Source organism: Beta vulgaris, chromosome 3, assembly GCF_026745355.1.
Source record: "Beta vulgaris subsp. vulgaris cultivar EL10 chromosome 3, EL10.2, whole genome shotgun sequence".
Taxonomy (NCBI): Eukaryota; Viridiplantae; Streptophyta; class Magnoliopsida; order Caryophyllales; family Amaranthaceae; genus Beta; species Beta vulgaris.
In genome coordinates this window covers 2,342,824-2,364,921 of record NC_079204.1, presented here as the reverse complement: position 1 = coordinate 2,364,921, position 22,098 = coordinate 2,342,824, and the positions used below count along the sequence as shown (strand labels likewise).

The following is a 22,098-nucleotide window of genomic DNA, read 5'->3' as shown; positions in this document are numbered from 1 at the left end:
CTAATATCCAAAACTTTTAGAACTAATATCTCTATAAGTAATAAAAGTTACGTATTAAGACGAATCTGACAAGATCCTAAATCAAACGATAGTCAAAGTGAAACTCGTGAATAGTATAAAATAGATTGAAATATCTAAAGATGTCTAATTCAACGGGTTGATACGATACATTTAATATTTGAAAGCACTAATAACGGAAGCATTCAATATTTGAAAGCACTAATTTTGAGATATATTATAAATGAAGATATAGAATAAGTTTAACAATATGATAAGGCAAATTCGTACAGGAAACGTCATACATTTGACGTTGGTATATCTTGTACGTTTTACATACCGAATTGACCACATTTGGGCCTACTGCATAAACAACTACAGGCTACAGCCAAATCAAACTAGATACTTCATGTTGAAAAAGAATAGGAAACAAATTTCTCTTCTATTTAGAATTATGAAACATATATGCAATATCGCCGAACTCGTACAACCACCTCATATGAACATGATCACCAAAAAGGCAATCAAAACTGAAGCAAAACAAAAAGAAATGAGGTAAATGGAGACACAGAAAATCGTTACAGTGTTCTTTGTTCCCTGCTTCAAAGTTTGCGAGGAATAGTTCTGGGGAACAAAGCCTCACGGATGCTATTCATTTAGGTCTGTTGACTGTCGTATCTAGTATACAAAAAATTGGTAGTTGCGAATTCTCCTTGAACATCCCGAATCTAAAAAATTGTACCTCATATACTTTGTATTCAAACAATCACCTGCACATAATAAATTAGATTCACATCAGCAAGATGGTATAGTCCACTACGGTAAGATTTGAGAATATACAGAACACAAGTCTGATCCCTCATTCTATCGAAGAAATACGATTGTGCAACTTGAAAAACCAATTGGAAAAATCACAACCATAATGTCCCCCGTTCTCTTCAACCCGCCAAAGAGGGGGGGGGGATAAGAAGAAAAGCTGAGAGACAGGAAAAGGAAAAAGGTGCATGAAGTGATCATATAGAATTAGTGTGTTCTCAAACAATCAAGTGTCTAACCTTTCTAAAGCTAGATTCAGATGCACGAAATGATAGCATAGGCTGGCCACTGGCTATTGCATTCTGCAACAATGCCTTCAGCGGAAGAAGAGTATAAACACTACATTATCACGTCTATGGATCACCTTCACTATCAAATCTTTGAGCCAAAAAATCATCAAGGTGCCCCCAATTGGCAACACCAGACTTGCTAGCAATATCAGTAGGTAGTGACCGAATGCACCCAAGAATGTGTTGGATGTCCCGGTAAAGCCTGCAATACCGCTACATATTTTAGACAGAAGTATACAATTAGGCTATCGACATAAATCAGCACAGTTAACTAACGTACCTGGATTTTGCTTGTGGAGTGCTGATCTCCAAGCGTGAAAATGCTTCTGAAATTTGTGAATGGAATATTATGACCACTTGCCTGCAGATGAAGTTCCCAAAAGAAAAAAAAAGTCAGTTACACTTCTCCAACAATACAACTTCTCAAATCTTAATGTAGATAGATAGCATTAGCACAGAAAACTAGTTAGAAAATTGAAGGTTATTTTTTCGTTTGAAGGAAAAGAGCAAAAGATGTGTATTTGTATCTAAGCACAAGCAGCTTGAGAAGTCTTAACAGATGGGTGATACAACAAACCAGTATAGATGAATCTTTCAAAAAAACATGACAAATGATGGATAGATTAGTAAGAAGTAGCTTAACATTAGTGCCGCTCTATCTATTTTATAATGTAAGAAACTCGACTTTTTGACCAAGCTGTCTGACATATGATCATTTAAAAGAAATGATGCAGTCTTCGATGCATTACTCGTTTTACTTACATCCTTCTATTTCCCCATATCATAATTTGTATATCTTTTTCTTCCTCTAGTCACCTTATAATAGAATATAACCTACCCATCCAATTCTAGTTAATTTAGTTTCTTAGTTTTGTTCGCTACAAATCACGCAGTATATTTATCGACATTCAGATAAAAGCCATAGCAAGCTAAATTTAGCAGTTAACCGACATTTGACCTAGCAGTCTAACATATGCATGTGGAGGCAATGTTAACATCTATATGCCTATGGAAGTGTCTGCTATAATAACAAATCAAAAGCCAGATGTGTTGCTCTTTTCTTAGCCCGCGATACCCTATGGCTATAGTTATGATCTTGGTAAACAGGAGCAATGCAAGAAAGCATTGAAAAGTGTGAGATGATAGTAGCTAGAAACAAATTTGACTCCTATCTGTCAAACTCACCTGAAAATTGCCTGAACATCTGCTTCATGAAGCATCCGAGATAAGACACGTTGAAGATAGCCAACTTCCTATAAGGAAATTATCAGAAACAGCAATCAGATGGAGCAAACAGTATATCCACAGATATCACAATTCACTTTTTATGACAGGCAAACTATGTATATGGCACACTACAACAACATTATGACTTTGAAGATTCCTTTATGAAGGCGACCAAGGAGCTCATGAAAGACATCTACAATATCATTTCATTTGTCTTCACTATGCTCTTCTTCTGCTATTATCTATTATTCCAACACAAAGATTTCTATTCTCAAGAAGAGAGAGAGCAATCAACTCCCAGATTACATGGCCAAGAATGACAGATGCAGTAGTTTTGTGTGAATTTAATTATGGACTTTCCATCTCCCCCTACTTTTGTTCTGAACATTTATAAATCAGATTGTATGAAGACTAATGGTAGACAAGATCAGATTGTAATGTATCCTTGGTTACCAAGATAAATTCCCAAATTTTCCCTTTATACCATCACTATCAGAAGAGACATAAGCATGCATGGCATGGGTATTACCTAGTTACGCATCTAAACATTAACAATAAACACTCCCTATCTTTTACATGGACAAAAGAATTCTATTATTGCTGTGAAAGCAAGGGGGAAAAGCAAAAACAGGAGATTCTATGCTAGGTAAAAGAAAAAGGGAAGAAAAAGTGATAATAATAATTACCTTTGTTAGTGATTTTGCAAATTGACTAGGTTGTGTGTCAATATCATCTGGTTTGTTCCAACTCTCAACAATTTGAGGCAACCCTCGCAGATGAACCAACAACCTCTCTCTCATAATCTGAACCAACTTTGTATGTATCTCATCCCGGTGAACCTTATAATCCTAAGAAGATAAAAGCAAATAAGACTACCTGCAACTCTAATAACTTCAATGAACAAGATCCTTACATAGAAAGTAAATGCAACAAATAAATAAGTCATGTAGAAAAAGGGTTAAATAGATGCATAGTTAAGACATCTACAAAATGCAGGCATTGGGACTCCAAGTAAGTATTGGAAGGAACAGGAGTGTGCCTCAGATAATTGTGTGTTAATTTGGGTTTATGCCTAGTAAAATCAATTCAAGGCCTACAAAGATATGCATTGAGCTTCAGAATCGAAGACAAATGATGCTAGGCTTAAATATTCTTGTTGCCCTCTTTCTTCAGTAAGTACTTTCATATCATTTCCTTGGGCTACAAAGACCTCACCAAGGTATTATATCTGCACTGAGTTCCAGAGGTGTTTCCTGATAAGATTCATATCTCAGGGAAAAATTAATTTACAGAAAAGCATAATTGTATGTCTAATAGGGTGAAGCCAGTCTGTAAAATAAAAACTATTCTTAATTTATTTTACTTAATGATTGCAGTGGAACTTAGTTTGCTCCTTTTTCTTTCCTACAATGACCGGACCTGAAAGAATGTTGAAATGTTCTTGATTGTCATCTGAGACATGTTCTTTATCGCACAATTTGACATCACCAAAATGAATTTAAAGGCCTGATCTATACTTTGCGAAAAAAAAAAAAAAAAAATCAAGGATAAGATTCAAACATATATTAAACAATTACAATTACAAAACATTAACCGAAATAAAGATGTCCCGATATGTGATATCAAGCATTCAAACCTGTGCACAGGCTGAAATTTAATATTTAATAAAATTAATACTTTGAGGTTATATATCCTATCTATAAATTGTCATATCATCTCAAAACAGTTCTTACATATAGAAATAGTCTAAATCTTAATCGTATTCTAGAAAACTACATAACTAGCCATCTCAAACTCTTTTCTCTAAAACAGTTGAGTAAAATATATTGTACAGTGACTTTATTAGATCTAATATATTCATGAACATGAATAATCGGTTCATAATTATTTATGAACTTTTACATACATTAAAGATAAATCTTGTTTCAAAGTATTCTTCAAGCTACTTCTAATGGTAATATATTATATATTTTTGAAATGCATGTTAAACTTTCATCATTAATTTACTCAACTTAACTATCTATTAAATCCTATTCTTCTCTTATCCTAAAAGCTATATTTGTATGTTTATCTCTCAAAAGCTCTACTATTGAAATTGAAATATTAATTATGAAATGGCATGCTTCGTTGCAAATAGCAGACAGCAAACAGCGCATATTATCAATATAAAACTCACAAGTATTAAGGAATAAATTAGCGTGTCAGTATTATATGGATTTAAAGTTTTACAAAATTGGCTTTTGATGTTAGCTAAATTCTTGAACATGTACTTCTAGCAAGACTAGAGAATAAGAGACTTGCCAATTTTAACAGAGTTGAGGGAGTCTCTTATATACATATTTTTATTTTTGGATTAAAGAGGACTACTTAAATTGTCTTTTACATTATATTTGCTCTCGCAAATTTCAGGAAAAAAAGGTAGTAAGCCAGCAAACGGCCTTTTGAATCAAGGGTTTTACCTTCAAGTGAAACAGTCCATTTACAATCGTACAGGCCAGGTCAAAGATAATTGAAGCCCCCACCCCATTCCCTCAGCCAAAAACAAGAGAGACAGAAAGAGAGAGAGAGAAGCCCCAATGCGTACCACTACCATGCGAACCCCTAATTATAAACATTAGTGTATAGAAAAAAGAAAATCAAGGGGGTGACGGCAGATCAAATTTATACCTGTGCCACCCGATCAATCTCTGATTGTAACATTGGTTTTCTGGTCTCTGGTACATTGAGAAAAAGAGTCCGCTTGACATCTAAAAACACAAAAGGTAGCATACATCAGAATGTTTCTGGAGAACATTTTGAATCGCATCACTTCAAAACTACATAATACTGACAAGCTCAGGTTCTATTAAATAACTAAATTCAGCAAACAACAGATTGAGTACCAACAAAATTTATCTAACTCCATTCTAAAGCAGTCAACAAGACACCATTGGGGCTTCTCTCTCTTTCTAACCACCTTGAAAACAAGTGACAACCTCTTAAACTGCTAGACAAGATGTTTACAAGCAAAACTATGGCCAATAACCTCAGTATTGAGAGAGTGCAAGAGGAAGGCTCTGCAATGTAGTTGGAGCAATTATCATATCTGTTAACAGTTGAGAGTCACCCTCAAATGAGAATGATTCTGTATCACCATTTCCAAAGCAAGAATGCATAATCAATATTATCGAAATGAAATAGTATATCATATTTGGTAACAGTTGAGTCAAAAATCAAAATGATCCATACCACCATTTCCCATCCAACAATGTAAAAAATAAGATCCAAAAGGATATGATTTATCTTTACTTTTTGCTTAAGTAAACTAATGTAAAATTAAAATATGTAAACAATATTTTAAAAGATAAGTTCGATAGCAAGATCTACAGAAAATGTATAATGAGATTAAGTACCAGGAATAATGGCATAGGTAAAACTGATGACTTGACTTGCCAATGCCAAATGTTTGGAAGTGATTGATTTCAGACCAGACACCTGCAATCTCAAATAAGCTAGTTAATAGTTTATATACTGAAGTATTAGAAAATAGAAGGCCACAAATAGTTAAGCAAACGAGACAAACATTAGAAGCTAAAGTGTTGACCCAATATGGTTTTGATGATGACAAACTAGAGTAATAAACTAACATGGTTTTGATTTTAATTTGTGCAAGGTTTACTAAGTAATAATGGTGCCTAAGGATGATAATAAAGGAAGTTCCTAGTGGAAATTCCAAGAAGAAGAGAAGAAGTTCCTGAGTTGCATGAGAAGAAGTCTTAACTTTATAAGTATACTGCTAGGCTTCATGTAAGGAGCAAGGTTACAAAGTATGGTAGGGAACAGTAATGTTCCTTTGGGTTAAGGAACTTGAGTTGTTCCGTAAGCCAAGGAACTGTTGCTTATGGAATCCTGTTTGTGGTACAGCGTCATTGAAGAGAGGAAAATTGAAGGAAGTTTGAGGGTTAAAAGTTAAAACTGTTGAGGGAACAGTTGTTGGGAACATGCGTTTGTAGAGGAACTCAAGTGAGGCCAAGAAGATAATAGGTTTAAAACAGAGTTGTTGCCCTATTATAGTGAAGCAGTTTAAATAGTGGGATCGAGGTTTTTCAATTTTCACTTCCTATAGGGCTAGGAAGTTTTCCTCGTAAATTTCTCTCTTGCATTGTCTTTGTCTGTTTCATTGTTTTTATAAATTCACAAAAAGAGAGCTCATTAGTCAAAAACAATTTACCCCCCTCTTTTAATGTTCCTATTATTCAAACGAAAAGTCATGATTAGACAAACACATGTCCATCCTGCTACCCCTAATACGAAGAAACTCCTGAGGGCACACACTTTTAAACGAAGAAAAAAAAGCTGACAAGACCAATCAAACTACTCAAAAATCTATTCAACGATCTTAGACAAAGCACACAGTGACACACAAAGCAGAAGATTATAGAGATACTGAAATGGAGATTTCACTAGTAATGCAAATATGCAATAAACCCAGTAAGCCAACAAAGAAGCTGAATGAGCGGAAAAGAAGTCACAAAAATATTAATAAATAACAACTGGCGCTCAGCAATTGAATATAAATTACCTGCATGGCGCCAGCACCAAGAACTAGCTGGCAAGTCCTTGTGTTGAAGAACTTCAAAATTTCTACAACACGGTGAACTATTTCTGATGAAAGTGATGGTAAACTATCATTCATATCAATATACTCCGACAGCATCTTCAGCAATATTAAGCCGCTGAACACAATATAGAAAAAAAGAAGTCAGTGAATCACTAGACTTCATGATGAAAAACAAAAAAATAATTAAAAAAAGGAATGGCTTTCAACTTCCAAGGAAAGAAGGGGGCCTAATAAAACCCCTTTCTTTCAGTCGCAGAGCACATGAATCTATAAGACTTTAACATAGCCCAAATTAATATTTCCCTTTTGCTTCTAAGAATTGCAATATATTCACAACAGCAGAGGTTTAGATAGAGGGAGGACCAGAAGTAAACTAATGTTATGGAACCCGGGCAAAACGAAAAGATGTCACGTCTATTAAGGCAACGCCAAAGCCCCATGACCATGAGTTTGCATTTTGTTGGAAGGCTAATAACACTACCCTCTCCCACAAAATTGTTTTACTGCACATCCAATCCAGGAGATACTAGTATTTCTCTCCTGCCAAATCAGCAACAAAGTAGCAAACAAAGCAGAGTGCCACACATTTCAAAATTAAAAACGCAGTGCCACAAATTTGTAAGCTGCTTGCACCTAGAAGTGAGCTAACATAACACATGAAACAAATGCTCAAACAGAGTACAAATCAACCCTAGCTGATCCCAACATCATTGACAGCTTCTTCTACAAATTAGCAGCTATTTATTGCAAGGCAAGAGCTGTGATTCCCATCTGTCACAACCATTAACTAGCCCAAGAACACGAGGAAAAGCAGTTTTGAACTGATCCACCCCCTCAACCTAATCAAAATCATTCCTTTACATCACTTCACTAGAAAAAGTTTAGCATACACTCACTTAATTCCTTCGCTCCAAATTAGTGGCAACACTTCCCTATTTTGAACTTTCCATATTAGTTGCAAAATTACTTTATAAGGTAACGAGTTATTTCTATCTCTCTCCTCATCATATGGGTCCCTCTTTTTAAATCTCTCTCCTTTTCACATGCACTCCTTCAATCTTGTGCCTCCCCAAATGTTGCAACCAATTTGGAACATAGAAAGTATGTGATAAGCTCAAATTCCAACAATCTAACTTATAAATATGTCCAAAATATAATCCATTCCCTAAGAGCATCAACCACCTCCTGCTTTAAAAGCTGGATCCAAAAATTACTCCAGCATAAAAACATCAGGATCAAAAGAATCTAATAGGCGTGGACATAGCCATAGCCTCTTTGCATGTTCCAATTCTGAAATGCCAAGAGATATGACCAAAACGTGGGAAAAAAAGACAGACTAGAATGTAAAACAAGTAATATCATTTCAAATTGTGTGTGAGTTGCTCATATATATTTTCTTGCCCAGCAACGTATAAAAAAGGGGGAAGAAAGAGAAATAATAAGTGCAGATATGAAGGAGAGGAGACTACCATTGGGACCATCCCTTAGCACATCCTCTTTCTAATCTCACTCTCTCTCTCTCTTGCCTTTGTCTCTCTTATAGCTCACCTATTTCACTCTCTGTCAGAACACATAAGCATCACGAGAAAGCTGGAGTCATCCAACTCATTTGAACACTGTCCTCTCTTTCTCTCTCCATCCACCCCCCCCCCCTCTCTCTCTCTCTCTCTCTCTCTCTCTCTCTCTCTCTCTCTGTGTGTGTGTGTGTGTGTGTGTGTGTGTGTGATGAGATTGGCTTTTAAGATCCTTAATGTTTTCTGGTTCATTTTGTTTCTTATTCAAGCTTCAATTTACCTTTTGGATAAGCTTTCAAGAAAGAGTAATTCATGGCAGCTCCATCCCTCCAAATTACCATCCTTCAAACAGAAAATTAATTCAAGCAGTACTCTACCTAAGGAAGTCCAATAAGTGTCTCTTTTATTCTTTTCTATATTCACAACGATTTGATTTTAGTCTCTGTTTCTATTTTAATATAAAACTTTTCAAACAGTTTTAGTTTGAGCAACTATAATACTCCCTCCGTCCCATAATATTTGCATTCCTCTTTGGGTGTGCCAAAATGTTGTGCCTATTTCTTTTTTATCAATTTGTTTGGACTAAATTATCCTTCATTTCTACATAAAACTTTCCAAAATACCCCTACTTTCTTTTAAAATATGTGCCCCTATTTATTGTTTTACACCATTCCAAGAAATATTTATTGCTCTTTTCATTTAATTTTAAAGGAAAAAGAAGAAAAAAACTAGTTCCAAGACAAAAATATCCAATAAACATTTACTTAAATATATATTTTTGTGAAATCCTAAAACTCCTTCCATTTTCCTTAATTCTTGTGAAAAATGAGAAGTGAGCACTATATTATGGGACGGAGGGAGTATTTTTTAACATGAAATTATCTATACAACATTTTATTCAAAATTAAAGATTCTCATTTTTGATTGGTCTTTACTTGTTTCAATTCTTTTGATTCATATCCCAGTACTTGTTTCCATTCCCACGCTACAGAGGGATAAACCACACCCAACTCTTACAAAGTACTTCAGCTAAAGTCCTAAAGTTAGAAATAAGCATAGAAACGGTATATTAGTACATATCCAACAAAAAATCATAAATTAATTGACAGCAAAAAGAGCATTGGCTAACCAGTTAACCATGTGATACCCAACACCCCTGCATATTAATGTTTGAGAAGTTGACTTTCGGAGGTCCTTTGTATTGCTATTTTTGCTGTGGGCAGAAGCGACAGCATCAGGTTTACTTGCATCATTTGCCTCACCTAAATGCTGAGATTTCTCTTGAGTCGAAGCATCATCAGAAACATTGTTCGAATTAGTCCGTTCGATATGATCCTCCCCGGTGGATACTTTGATATTGTCAACTACAGTTGACACACCATTGTTTGAGATTACTACACTACCTTGATCATCACCAGAGATCTCAGTAAGCAGAGAATCTGAGCTAAGCATTGAAGCAACAATGGCTTGAAACTCATCGGGAACATCCACTTCAGACCATGTTTCTTGATCTAATACTGCCTTGATTTTTGCCACCTGCCTTGCCCAACAAGAATGTGAGCCCATGATACATAAATTATCCTCCCTCTATAATGTCAAGCACTAACAGCAGCAAGGACAACTTACACGAGATTCATGCTGAAAATCAATAAAGGCTTTTGCTTGTGACTGCAACGTACCCCGTATACTATATCCCAACCTTCCACCAATCTGTTCACATAACAACCATATTGCATCACGGCCAAAGCATGATCATGAATATGTAACTTAAGACTAGGAGAGGACACACAATATGTGTATCTTTACCATACCTTTTCTGTAGAATTTATAAACTCTTGGGTGATGCTGTATATACCAAGAAATTCTGGCAACCGTAATTTCGGATGAAGAAGAGCCCGAACACCTAGGAGCTTTGCCCACCTTCCATGGGCAGCATCACAAGCTGCAAAGACAGCTTCAGCATTTTCTCGCAACACGTCAGCTCTGTCCAAAATAAGTTTAATCACCACACATCGAAACAGAGTCATGCTGTCTAGAAGAATAATCCCAAACACTAGAACATGTAAGACATGCTCAACTACTACTAAGAAATGTTAGTCAAAATCAAACAATGTCTCATGTTTCTAAAGGTGTACTATTCCTCTTTATATTTATATTTATATTTATATTTATATTTATATTTTATTTCTGTATCAATATTGACAAGGCAAACAACCATCACACAATACGAATCACTCAGAGATAGGGTTTAGGGAAGTCCAAATGCATGCATGTCTATCCCTAGAAATTAAAAACAACATTAAAAGCAATAGTAGTAACTTTACAATTATGATAACAATAACAGCATTACCAACCACATCAGTGATATTAACAATAACATTAATGGAGGGGAAGGTTGAAATAAACAATTGAAACATATAAGACAATTTATACATAAACTATAAACAAAAATGACAAAATTAGCAATATAACAGAGAATTAGCATGTAAATAAGCAAGTAGGAAAGAGCAGAAAGATACACCAACTACTTGTCTCACATTAGAAGAAGGCGATGATCCTTTAACTTATATCCAACTACCCAATTACCAACATGCAAAAGCATCCTAGAAAATCAGAAGTCATACCCTATACTTCATCCCAGTTCTTTTTGGATATAGCTTCACTTCTCTTACCATCTTTAAAGGGGTCCTTCTCGCATCTCCTCATAAGACTTAAGTGTGACTCCTCCTAGCATAACTAAACCATTTAGTCTCGTTCTCACATCTTACCATCAATGAAACATTGAAACCACCACCACCGGATCTCTTATCCCTCAACTAATTACCTCATCTATTCTAGTAAGGTTACCCGTCCTACATAGGATCCACGTCTCTGCAACTCTACCACAAGCAGTTGAAGAAATTTGGGTTTGCTTAACCAGCCAACACTTCACTGCATATAGTATCAACCACCACAATAAAACTGTCCATAGAGATTTTCTTAACTCCCCAAGGCAGAAGCCTGAGACCTGACATTGATAGAATGTACAATATCCCATATATTCTCTATGTTACATTAGATATATCAAGACTGTTGTATGATCTCCAAATTTAAAATAGAGGTCCTAGGAAATAAACATACTTTCGATGTACTCCATCTTATTTCTACTCACTACAGATTCTTTCATCTTATGGCGTCCCAAAAAAGTCTAACTAGTCATCTACTCCTCTTGTCATGTCTACCAACGTCATATAACCACATATAATACTTCCCAAATATCTCATTGGATTGTCTTTTTAGATAATATATAGCTATGGTTAAAAGGAAGGAGATCAAGCTGATCCTTAACAAGAACCTATATTAGTAGCTTACTTGTCTATGCCACCTAAGCACTTCCCGGATATCCAGCCATAAGCCTTATCCAAGTCAACGAAAACATACTCATTCCTTCTTTCTAAACCGCTAACAATACTCCATTAAACACCATAAAGAACAGGCTACTGGCTACTCTAACAAGCATAGAAACAAATTGCTCTCTAATATAAATGTAACCTCACTCATTCTCTTTCTGATCTATCTTTTGCAACTAATTCATTCTAGGGGTGCTTGTCATAATTTAAAAAATCATTACCACCACCATCCTCAAACTCCGAAAAGGAGATATTGGCAACAAGATTATGCGTGAAGGCATCCATAAAGCAAGTATAAAAAACAACAAGTATGCCATCAGCCATTGAAAGCAAGATTCGAGGTGAGGAAGTTGGCGATAGTTTTAAAAAGACCCACACCACAAAAAATTTTACAGCAGAAAAAAATTCATAATTGTACTTAATATAGTAGTATTGATGCTAATGCTAATAAGAAAACATAAACTCCAAAACAAAGTTCTCGTCGCTCTAATACTAAAGCAATTCCAACTAGCAACATAACAACATAATATAAAGAGAACTTGGTGGTGCTACCGATGTACCAACACCACCATCACAACAGACCAAGTACTAACAGCCTGAATATATGCATAGACAGATATACTAAACGATCATAGCAAAGCCGAAGAAAAGGGGATTAATGGGTAGTGGAAAGCACCTAGACTAGGGATATAAGAAAGCCCCTTACCTGGGGTCAACTAACAAAGCCTATGATGCCACAATATTCTAACAAATATTGATATTTTCTGACAACCTATCACAATTCTTCTCGGATGTTCTCTCACAACCCTCTGCAAAAAACTTCCATATTATCTTCTCCATTAACTTGAATTGATCCAAAAATTTGAAACAATCTTTTCTTGGTATGATATGTCCCAATCCTAAATTTCAAGTCCAAATCCCATGTGCTTGGTGTCATTCCTTCTTAAATTGAAACTAAGTAACTTCGAAGCATTAAGTTGTCTTGGAGCACTCTCTCATATCACTATTCATTCCTCAAGAGTATGGTATCCATAAATAACGTACACAATGGTACTCCACTTGACATTCATCTATAACAAAGTAAGTATCAATAGAAAATCATAAACAAGGCATGCAAGGCAAAACATAATCCATAATCATACCACCAACTTTCTTCATAGACATGAGAGACTAACTCCTAGAATGTGCATGAATGAATTGGCAAACCAGGTGTCTTCGAGAGAGAACCACTTGACTAATTTCTCCAATAACACTCAAGAGTTATGAGCTTTATCCATCATGACAAGCATCAAGTTGAGGAACAGCGCAATCGTGGAAGAAGAGATGAAGTAGCTTACCGAAAATTTTTCGATACATTTGATGTACTTGTTAGTTCATTTGCCTTCCCTTGAAATGATGAAACCTTGGTAGCATTTCTTTGGGAAGAATATGCAGCTGCGGAATTTATTTGATGATTGTCACTATCTTGTGCAGCCTCTGAAGCTGCAGCGCCATGTGCAATAGCAGCAGCAACGGACTCAGCTGCATAGTGACCATCCAGATTAGACATGATCCACTCAATGGACTTTTTAACTTCAGCTGCCCGCACTAAATGTGCCTGTATTTACTGAAAGTAATAAGTCACACCATACTTTACATTAAAATAAACCAAAAAGATCATTAAAAAAAATTGACATAGAGGTGTATATGAGCTTATGGCAACAAGTGCGCCTGTCAAAAAGCCTGAGCAAGCTCATGTGAGGATTGCTAAGTTTGTTCAATAAAGGAGCTAAACCATTCAACAGAAGATGGTCTCACACTTAGCAACTCAGTAAACTACTCTATAATAAGCTCATTCATCTTAGTCCCTCCGTTTTGATTTAGTTCCTCCCTTTCCCCTTTGGAATATTTTAAAATAGATGTTCCATTTATATTAAAGGTAACTTCTTATCCCAATATGACTATCCTATGAGTAAGCGCCATTTATACTGTCACAAGGGACCACAAAGTAATCATGATTTCTTAAGAAAGGATCTTGTAAAGAAACACATATTGTTCTATGCACACTATAAAGCGGGCTCCCAACACAGTCATTTCACACATCAAAAGAGGAAACGATCAACTATAAATTAGCTTCAATTTAATAGCTGAAAGTTAAATTGTGGCCATTATAACTGATAAAAAGAAATATTGTTCGAGAAGATTACAAAATAGTTAGACTAATCACCTATATAAAACCCAAGACAATGGATCATGATACAGCAACATCCAACCACCCTACATTTACCTTCAAAAACCCTTTCACTTTCATATTTACCTTTTCTAGAGAGGAAGGGGGGGGAGGGGGGGGGGGGTATCACTAGCTATCTTTGCAATTCAAGGAAAAATCCAACAAGCAAAGTACCTCAAAAATGCAAAAATGACCAATGGAGACCTATAACTAATTGTTTTGCCACATTTACAAAAAGCACATCATCTTGATATTGTTCATAAGCAAGCTCTAGCCAGCTTGAAAAAGATAACATTAAACACGATTTCTCGATGGGTATTGCTTGAGCATACATTACCAGGACAAGTTTGAAAACAGCTGTAAGAAGTTGGACAAAGCTTTCAGATGAAAGGCTCCTTAACCTACTCGCAAGAGATGAACCTCCACCTAAATCATACAACAAAAGTCAAAATTTCTTCTTTTCCCTTATATTCAATTCAAACAGCGTAAGAAACTTGTAGGAAGAACACAAAAAAAAAATTGTTTTCTTGAACATTAGTGCATGACTATAGGAAAACGGGGTGCTTATGGGTGTCAACTCACCATCTGCATCACTTGTCTTCTCTCCAGTTGAAAATTCCGACTCCAAAGGTCGAATAATCAGAACCGGTAGCAACTCTGCTACAGCAGTCTTAATAGCTGTTTTCATATCAGCAGTAAGTGTATCGCGGTACAGTCTCAGGACTGATGGTAGTTTTGCCTGACAATAGAACCCCATAAGACATATTAGTCCAATTTGACAAGTGGAAAAGCTCATGCATATAATAGTATAACATTGAAAAACCAAGCCACCAGAGTTTAAAATATATTCTACGCAATTGCAATCTGCAGCAAGTTGTGCAGATGTAGCTAAAAAGTTCAAATGCTTACTTTTTGTTCAAGCAGTCTATAATTATTAGAAAACATGAGCAGATTTACAGGATAGAATCATTAACTTAACACAAACAAGCTTTGGAGGCCTCCTTGCCCATAGATTATGTAGAAAGAGAAAGATACTACGATAGGGATCTCTCTTAACATTTTTTTTAAAAGAAAAAGAGCAGGATATTCATAATTCTCTAACCAGTGTGAGTGTTTATCTAAATGTATAGCAGGAACCAAAGCATCAGCATCAAATCAACATTAACCCAATGCCTCAAAAGATGCTCCAGCCGGGCCAGTGGGGGTAAGGGGTTTTCGATGTACAGAGCTTTACCTCTGCAAAAGAAAGATACTGCAGTTGACCCTTCCCCCTCAAGATGACTGCTTACTTCAAATAGTATGAAGTGAATATAATTGCACGAGCTATTTTAGTTATCAAATATTAGTTAAATCAAATATAATCAGAAGTTCAAGAATAGAGAACCTTTCACTCCATTAGAATGAACAGTACACGGCAGGAAAAAGTGTAAAGTAAAAATGCTCTCTTAATTGATAGATCACAAAGAAACCAGACAATATAAGACTCGTCAACGCAAATCTAGTTACTGGAGTCTAGAAGTTAGAGTCTCTATCTACTATTGATAACGCAAGTAGCAATAATTTTCACCAACACATATACGTATATAACCATTACAAAAACCAGCCAAAAGAGTTATTAGTCACGGACTTTATAGAGCAAATCCACAAAGGGGAGGAAAACATTCTGATGGAATGCATCTCACCGTTCTCAGCAATCCAATTATAATTGGTAAAACACAATCTCGGAAACTAGATGTTTCTTCTTCATCTAACTTAACCTGCAGAAAGAATTACTGCGTCAGTTTTACAATTTAGACATTGTTAGTCAATCACAAAACATACAAGCATTGTGATAGAGAGGCACACACCCAACACCACCAGCCCTTTTAAATTTTAAAGCCAACAGGAAAAGCTCATGAAGTGGAAGAAAACATAGGTTGAAGTGCCAAACAATGATAATAAGGTCAGCAATGCCATTGTAATAGGGTCAAGGACACCAGCATAACCTTATGTATGCAACCTTACCCCTACCTAGTCTAGACTAGACCAGCAAATAGGTGGTTCCGCAAAACTCATGAAGGCTAGAAAGTCATCCAAAAAGAAAATACAACCATAGAGGAATAGAAAGTTTAAATGTCAGAACAACATCATACTTACATCATCAAGTATTCCATTATTGGGTACAGAAGCTCTTTCTTTTGCTCTGGATACAATGACAACATCCAAATTCCCAGCATCATGTAAAGATGCACGCAAAAATTCTTCTGATAGAATGCTACAAGAATAAATTAGATGAGTTATAGATAGACCACTGCTACAAGTCATGACATATTCATAAGTTGGAAGAGATAACTTTAATCCACCATTCCAACTAACTTGAATTGACCTAAACTGTTTTAAAACAAGGTTGCTGCAGAGAAAAGTATATTTGAAATAGCATATGGGATTATTTTCCATAATAGTTAAAGAACACCAAGCAAAATTGCTAATCTATTTTAGTCTTCAAACCTTAACAGTAGACATGTTTCTTTCCATCCAAACACAAACTTGAACCCCTCTAGGAAAATATGCTTCCTCTGTTTCAGAATACCTGAAATGTTTTTGACTTTTACACTATTTAACCACTCTCATTTGATTTTGAATTCAATGTTGGGAAAAATAGTCATGTGGGATCCTGTTAGATTCATGTCGACATATACTTTCAAAAAATCAACTTTATAAATTTATTACATATAAGGAATTAGAGATATTAATTCTCAAAGTTATGTGTTGGCAAGCGTGCCCCCAGAGAAACATCAATTAATATGAAGCGGAGGAAGTATTATTCAAAATCTAAAGAAAACCTATATAACACCAACCAAACTTTACAAAGATATTGGTACCATGTTGAGTAGACCAACCTGTTTATGGAGTCCATTGATGCTGCAACATGGTCACGCAGATGACGGAAACAATGCAAACCCGTCAGCTCATCCCCATCCTAGCAACAGAGTCAAAGAGATATGACCAGGAATTAAAAATCCACACAAGTGAACTTCACGCACCACTTTCTCCTCTATTTTAAGAAGCTGAACCGTATAAATTTTCAAATGGATCAAGTAATTCAAAATTCGAACCAGAAGCAAAGATACTTTTGCAAGCACCAGCCCTCACAGAAAAGAGTAGAGTAAGGGGCAAAAGGGGTGGCTTCCAACACACAGACGCCTTTTTATTCATAAAAGTTATCGCTCTCTGCTCTACGAGCAGGTTCAAAATTTAAATGAAAGATCTTAGATTTCAGATTGGCTCATATATCTAGTCTGACATAATCACTCAAGGTGCCACAGATTTATATTATATATCGAAGTTAAATAGAAAAATACAACTCAAAAATACTCCCCGTGAAAATAGGGACGATATGCAAACCTGAATGAAAACCTGGACAGAAAATTAGATGACATACACAAACATGGGCAACTTAATAGACAGTTAGACACAAAACAGTCAGTGTATTTGCCTATACCAGTAATTGCCGCAAATCATCAGCGATATCCAATGCTCCCGCACAATCAGCAGATGCAACAAGCTGAGCACAGAGATATAAAACATCGTGTTATAAATAAAGCAAAAGAGTACAGTTAACAGATTTTTTCATCGAAAAACAAGCCTACAAAATATAAAAAACTAAGATACTGTATTTTGTATAAACTATGAGCCGTCCATTTTCATTCTTTATTCACATTCATCAGTATTTATGAAAACCAAAAACAAAATTACGAAAACCAGAATAAGTAGTTTCCTCTTTTTCATTGTCAATCTTCAATAATACTCCCTCCATTTCCATTTTGATCTTCCTATTTGTAATCATTTTGTGATAGGAAATTGGTCAAAGTAGGAAGAACAAAAAGAAATGGAGGGAGTAACATAATAAACTTAAGTATAATTGATTCTAAGTTCATTATACAACCTCTATCATATGACTCTGAAAATCCAAAAACCACGAATTGGAAACTCACAGGGCCACACTTTTTCAAGGTGTCAGGAAAGAAATCAAGTAAAATGGAGCATTTTATTCATTTTGATCTTTAGGAATAAATAAGTCAATCATATCCACTACATCGAGCAGGGAATAACTCACACTCACAGCCAAATTAAAGTTAAATCAGTTTAAGCTTCAACACAACATTCGTGTTCACTTGACTTCCACTCATTATTCCTCTTGAAGGGAAAATACACATAGAAATTCTTGGTGCCCCAAATATCCTCTCAACTCAATTTATGGAAACTAAAGTCTGAGAAACTTAGAATGAATCGAGACCTATTTCATCACTATAGCATTATGTGTAGATTCTCCATAGATAAACTCTACAGTTCTCCTATTTACTGATACCAACAACGAAGCAAATCTAACGTAAAATGACTACAACGAAGCAAAAATAAGAATGAATACAACAACTACAACAACAACAACAACAACAATGACCAAGTCTTAATGCCAGTAGGATGATGTCGGCTACATAATACAAGATATAATTTCGGTGGTCGTCCAAATACATTTGTGCCTCCATTCTTCTCTGTCAACGTCTCACATAACCAAACCAATGTAACTAGTTCTCCATCATCTTATACTCTGATATCTGCAACTCCTATCTTAATTGAATATCTTCATTCTACATTCTACATTATAAGGTTTTCCCACACATCCATCTACACCTATGCATCTATGATACACCATCATTCAAATCAAATGTGAGCCTTCAAAACAAACCAAAAACTCCTAACCATACAAGAATATTGGTGTAATAGTCATCTTACAAATTTCCCTCTAAATCTTAAAGTACCCTACAACTGCACAACATCTCAGATACTTTTCTCCTTAAGTTGCTCCTCTACATTAAAGCCCCCCTCAATTTATTCTATGACTAAATGTCACCTCTTGAGCAATATATCCATTACCCTCAAAAATCGACCCAAGGTATATAAAAACGCACTTTTTTGTGACAAGTCCCTACCATAAACATTTACATACTCACTTGACTCGTTATCATTACGAAAGCTCCACATTGTGTACTTCATTTTTAGCTAAACCCTCAAAATTCTAAAACTTTCCTTCATAGCTCCAATTTAGCATTAACCCTATCTTATGTCATCTATAGACAACAATCCAACATACAGAACGGCATCTCATCCCATACAGGACATGTTCGTTAATCAAAAACTATTGCAAATGACCAAAAAAAAGAACTTAATAAATCCCAATGTACTCTCATCGTAATAGCGATGTGTAAATGAGACAAGAGAGATTGCAAGTTACTCGAGATGATCCAGTTAAAAGGAGTGAGCTCGACTAGAACTTAGCTCGAAATCGAACTTAGCTCGAGTCAAGATGCTAGGGAGTCGAGTTGCTCAACTCGAAACTCGGCTCTAGAAATCGTGAGAAACTCGAATACCCAATTATCAAGTTCCATCAAAAGCAGATTGCTCAAATCTAACATATCGTCTACCTTAGGATTACTAATAAGATGAGACATTTGCGAGTTACTCAAGATCGACTCCAAATGCTAGTTAGTCAAATCTCGCTACCCTAAACTCGAACTCGCATCATTTACACCCCTAATAGCGAAATCCTCAGTCACTTCTCCACACATTTTTACATTCGTTTTTGTGTCATAAGAGTATAATACATACCCTTTATTAAGTCAATATATTTTTTGACATTGTTAACCAAAGCAGCCTCTCAATACCTTATCATTAGCCTTCATTAGGTCAATGTATTATGATATGCATATCCTTCACTTCCTTACCCCTGAACAATACATTTATAAATCATTTATTTCACCAGATGTATGGCTCTATAGTAGACCTTCCTGTGATAAACCCAAAGTGAATCTCAGAAATGCTTCAATTTTTTCGCAATCAATACTCTATTACTCTCTCCTGCAATTTCATGGCATGATCCTTAACGCAAACGGTGTTCCTTTAAATACAATTCCAAATGAAAAGGATTTCAAAATCTGGATTCGTGTTACAAAAATTGAGACTTAGGGCAGCAAACTGTACTTATCACATTTGTAAATGCCTCCATCATTATACTGGAAAGTTGTTAATTTATGAGCTAGAGTGCGTTCCTCGCTTACACTTACAATTAAAAGGCAAAAACTGATATCTTGAGGGCTAACCATGTTGGCTTTAGCTCCTATGTATATGGGGATTGATGAGACCTCTGTCCATGGCAAAGACCCACATTAAGTTGTATATGAGGGCTCATCCACAGTAAAATGTTTCACCTTCTCTAGCCAGCAATAATAAAAGTTTAGCTGCCAAATACTATTCTATTATCTACCGCCTACAAAGTATTCAAAAGAAAGGATGATATTTGTCCTGACATTATCAGCTGTTATTCATATAATTTCTAACTTAATACAAATCAATTCACTGTAAAAAGCAACGCAAACTTAGACATGACTTAACCCTCGTTACTTCATAAAGCTACAAATCTTGGATACTTCCACTTTAAATTTGGTATGTGGATATCACAAATACTCTACAGCGAACTCATTTCACCAGCAGCTCGAGAACATCCTAATATACCCTACACAATTTAGCTCATCAAGCAAAACCAAATATGCCTCCTTATGAAAATTCATAAGTACCAAACAAAAACCAGAAGTTGTACACTCATACATACAGCTACAGGTAAACGGTAACAATGCACAACAGGGATCAAACAAGAAATTACCAGTTTGAGAGCGCCAAGAGCTTGATTAACGTATAATATAAGCCTGAGTTTCTGTTGAAGCGACAACAAGTTGCTCCTCATTGAACTAAACTCCTGAATATGCCTCGCGGACCCGACAACATCAGCATCCAACAGCCTAATCGTCTCCTTCAATTCCCTAATCCTCTTACACCCTTCAACAATCTTCACATTCAAATCCCCTAGCTGCTGCTGAGCCTCAAAGAAAGAATTCGACCGCAACGAGATCTCCTTCACCAAATGCATCTCCACCACATCCAAATACTGTGACAACCTCTCTTGAAGCACCAAATTCTCATTCATCGTTGAGAAAGGGCAAGCAGCGCGAAACGTCGCCCCATCTTCAAGCTCAAAATCCTCCTTAAAATACAATGCAGGCACTTCTCTCAAGCAAGCAACTAATGCTTCACCTTGTCCTCCAATACTCTCAATAATATCAACATTTTCCTGACTACTATGATTACGAATATCCTCAAATCGAGCGTAATGCTCAGAGATCGAAGACAAATACGGTTGAAAATCAGATTTATTAGCATCTAATTCAGGTTTCGACGTATTAATTGGGGAAAATTCGGGCAAAGGTACCGAGGTTGAAGAAGACCACCATCCAAGCCATGAAGAAGCATCGCTAGATCGAGAAGAGTGTGGATTATTAAGTATTGATGAAAGATTATGCTCAAAAACTGACTTACTTGAAAGAGATGAATTTGAACTTGTTCTTGAGATACTATTTTCTCTTGATGGTGGTGAAGATGATGATGTTGAAGTACTCGTTGTTGCTGCTTCGATGTTAAACCTTCCCGAAAGGGAAGGTCGAGATTCCATAACCGATTGATCTCTTTCTCTCTCTTCTCAGTGTCGTCTACTACAATTTTCCGATCGTTTTCGGAAAACCCTAGAAATTCGACGCCATTGAAAAAGCGATCTTCGAGCTTCGATCTTCGATCTTCGCGAAGAAGTGGAAGAAATTGGAGATTTTGATTGATTTTGAATGTGTGTGATTGAGTTTTCTCTGTCGTAGTTAAGAGCTGCAATGGCGATGTAGATCTGAAGGAAGAAGTAACAGAGGATTACTGCATATAGTGAAATAATTATACCTGCCTACATTTCCACTTCATTCTCTGGAATTGAATAACGGGGGAAAATGGTGATATGAGTAGATACTGCATTTGGCTTTTTTGAGTTTCGTCCTTCCTGTGAATTGTTTTTATGTTTGTTTTTTTTGGTACTAGTTTTCTAACCCATGCCTAAAATCACACCAAATAACTTACACACGTACTACTCGAGATCAAATCGGTCAAAAGTTAACCAAGGAAATATACACTCTCCCTTCTTTTTATT

General features: G+C 35.9%; 1 protein-coding gene across 4 annotated transcripts; it reads right to left on the bottom strand.

Moving 5' to 3' along the window:
- Positions 1-209: 209 nt before the first annotated feature.
- LOC104888041 (vacuolar protein sorting-associated protein 54, chloroplastic) lies at positions 210-21,985 on the bottom strand. Of its 4 annotated transcripts, XM_010672862.4 has the most exons (19): positions 20,740-21,983; positions 17,524-17,586; positions 16,922-17,001; positions 16,179-16,296; positions 15,725-15,799; positions 14,625-14,781; positions 14,380-14,468; positions 13,171-13,430; positions 10,256-10,427; positions 10,071-10,154; positions 9,574-9,980; positions 6,892-7,045; positions 5,723-5,804; positions 4,998-5,077; positions 3,017-3,178; positions 2,289-2,356; positions 1,384-1,464; positions 1,053-1,305; positions 210-767 (listed from the first exon to the last, which is right to left on the bottom strand). In XM_010672862.4, exons 1-18 carry the CDS (start codon positions 21,580-21,582, stop codon positions 1,167-1,169), a joined length of 3,114 nt encoding a protein of 1,037 aa, XP_010671164.2. In that variant the 5' UTR covers positions 21,583-21,983; the 3' UTR covers positions 210-767; positions 1,053-1,166. The 4 variants fall into 4 exon arrangements, with proteins under 4 accessions (XP_010671164.2, XP_048496751.1, XP_019103981.2 ...); XM_048640794.2 differs by lacking the exons at positions 210-767; positions 1,053-1,305; positions 1,384-1,464 and adding an exon at positions 3,546-3,583 and having other exon boundaries at positions 20,740-21,985; XM_019248436.3 differs by lacking the exons at positions 210-767; positions 1,053-1,305; positions 1,384-1,464; positions 2,289-2,356 and having other exon boundaries at positions 3,037-3,206; positions 20,740-21,985.
- Positions 21,986-22,098: the final 113 nt, after the last annotated feature.

Coding starts and splice junctions, on each gene's coding strand:
- LOC104888041 (XM_010672862.4), bottom strand. CDS start 21,582: ATGGAATCTCGACCTTCCCTTTCGGGAAGGTTTAACATCGAAGCAGCA. Junction 9,981..10,070: donor ATTTTCAGCATGAATCTCGT/GTAAGTTGTCCT, acceptor TGGGCAAGGCAG/GTGGCAAAAATCAAGGCAGT. Junction 1,465..2,288: donor GATGTTCAGGCAATTTTCAG/GTGAGTTTGACA, acceptor CTTCATCTGCAG/GCAAGTGGTCATAATATTCC.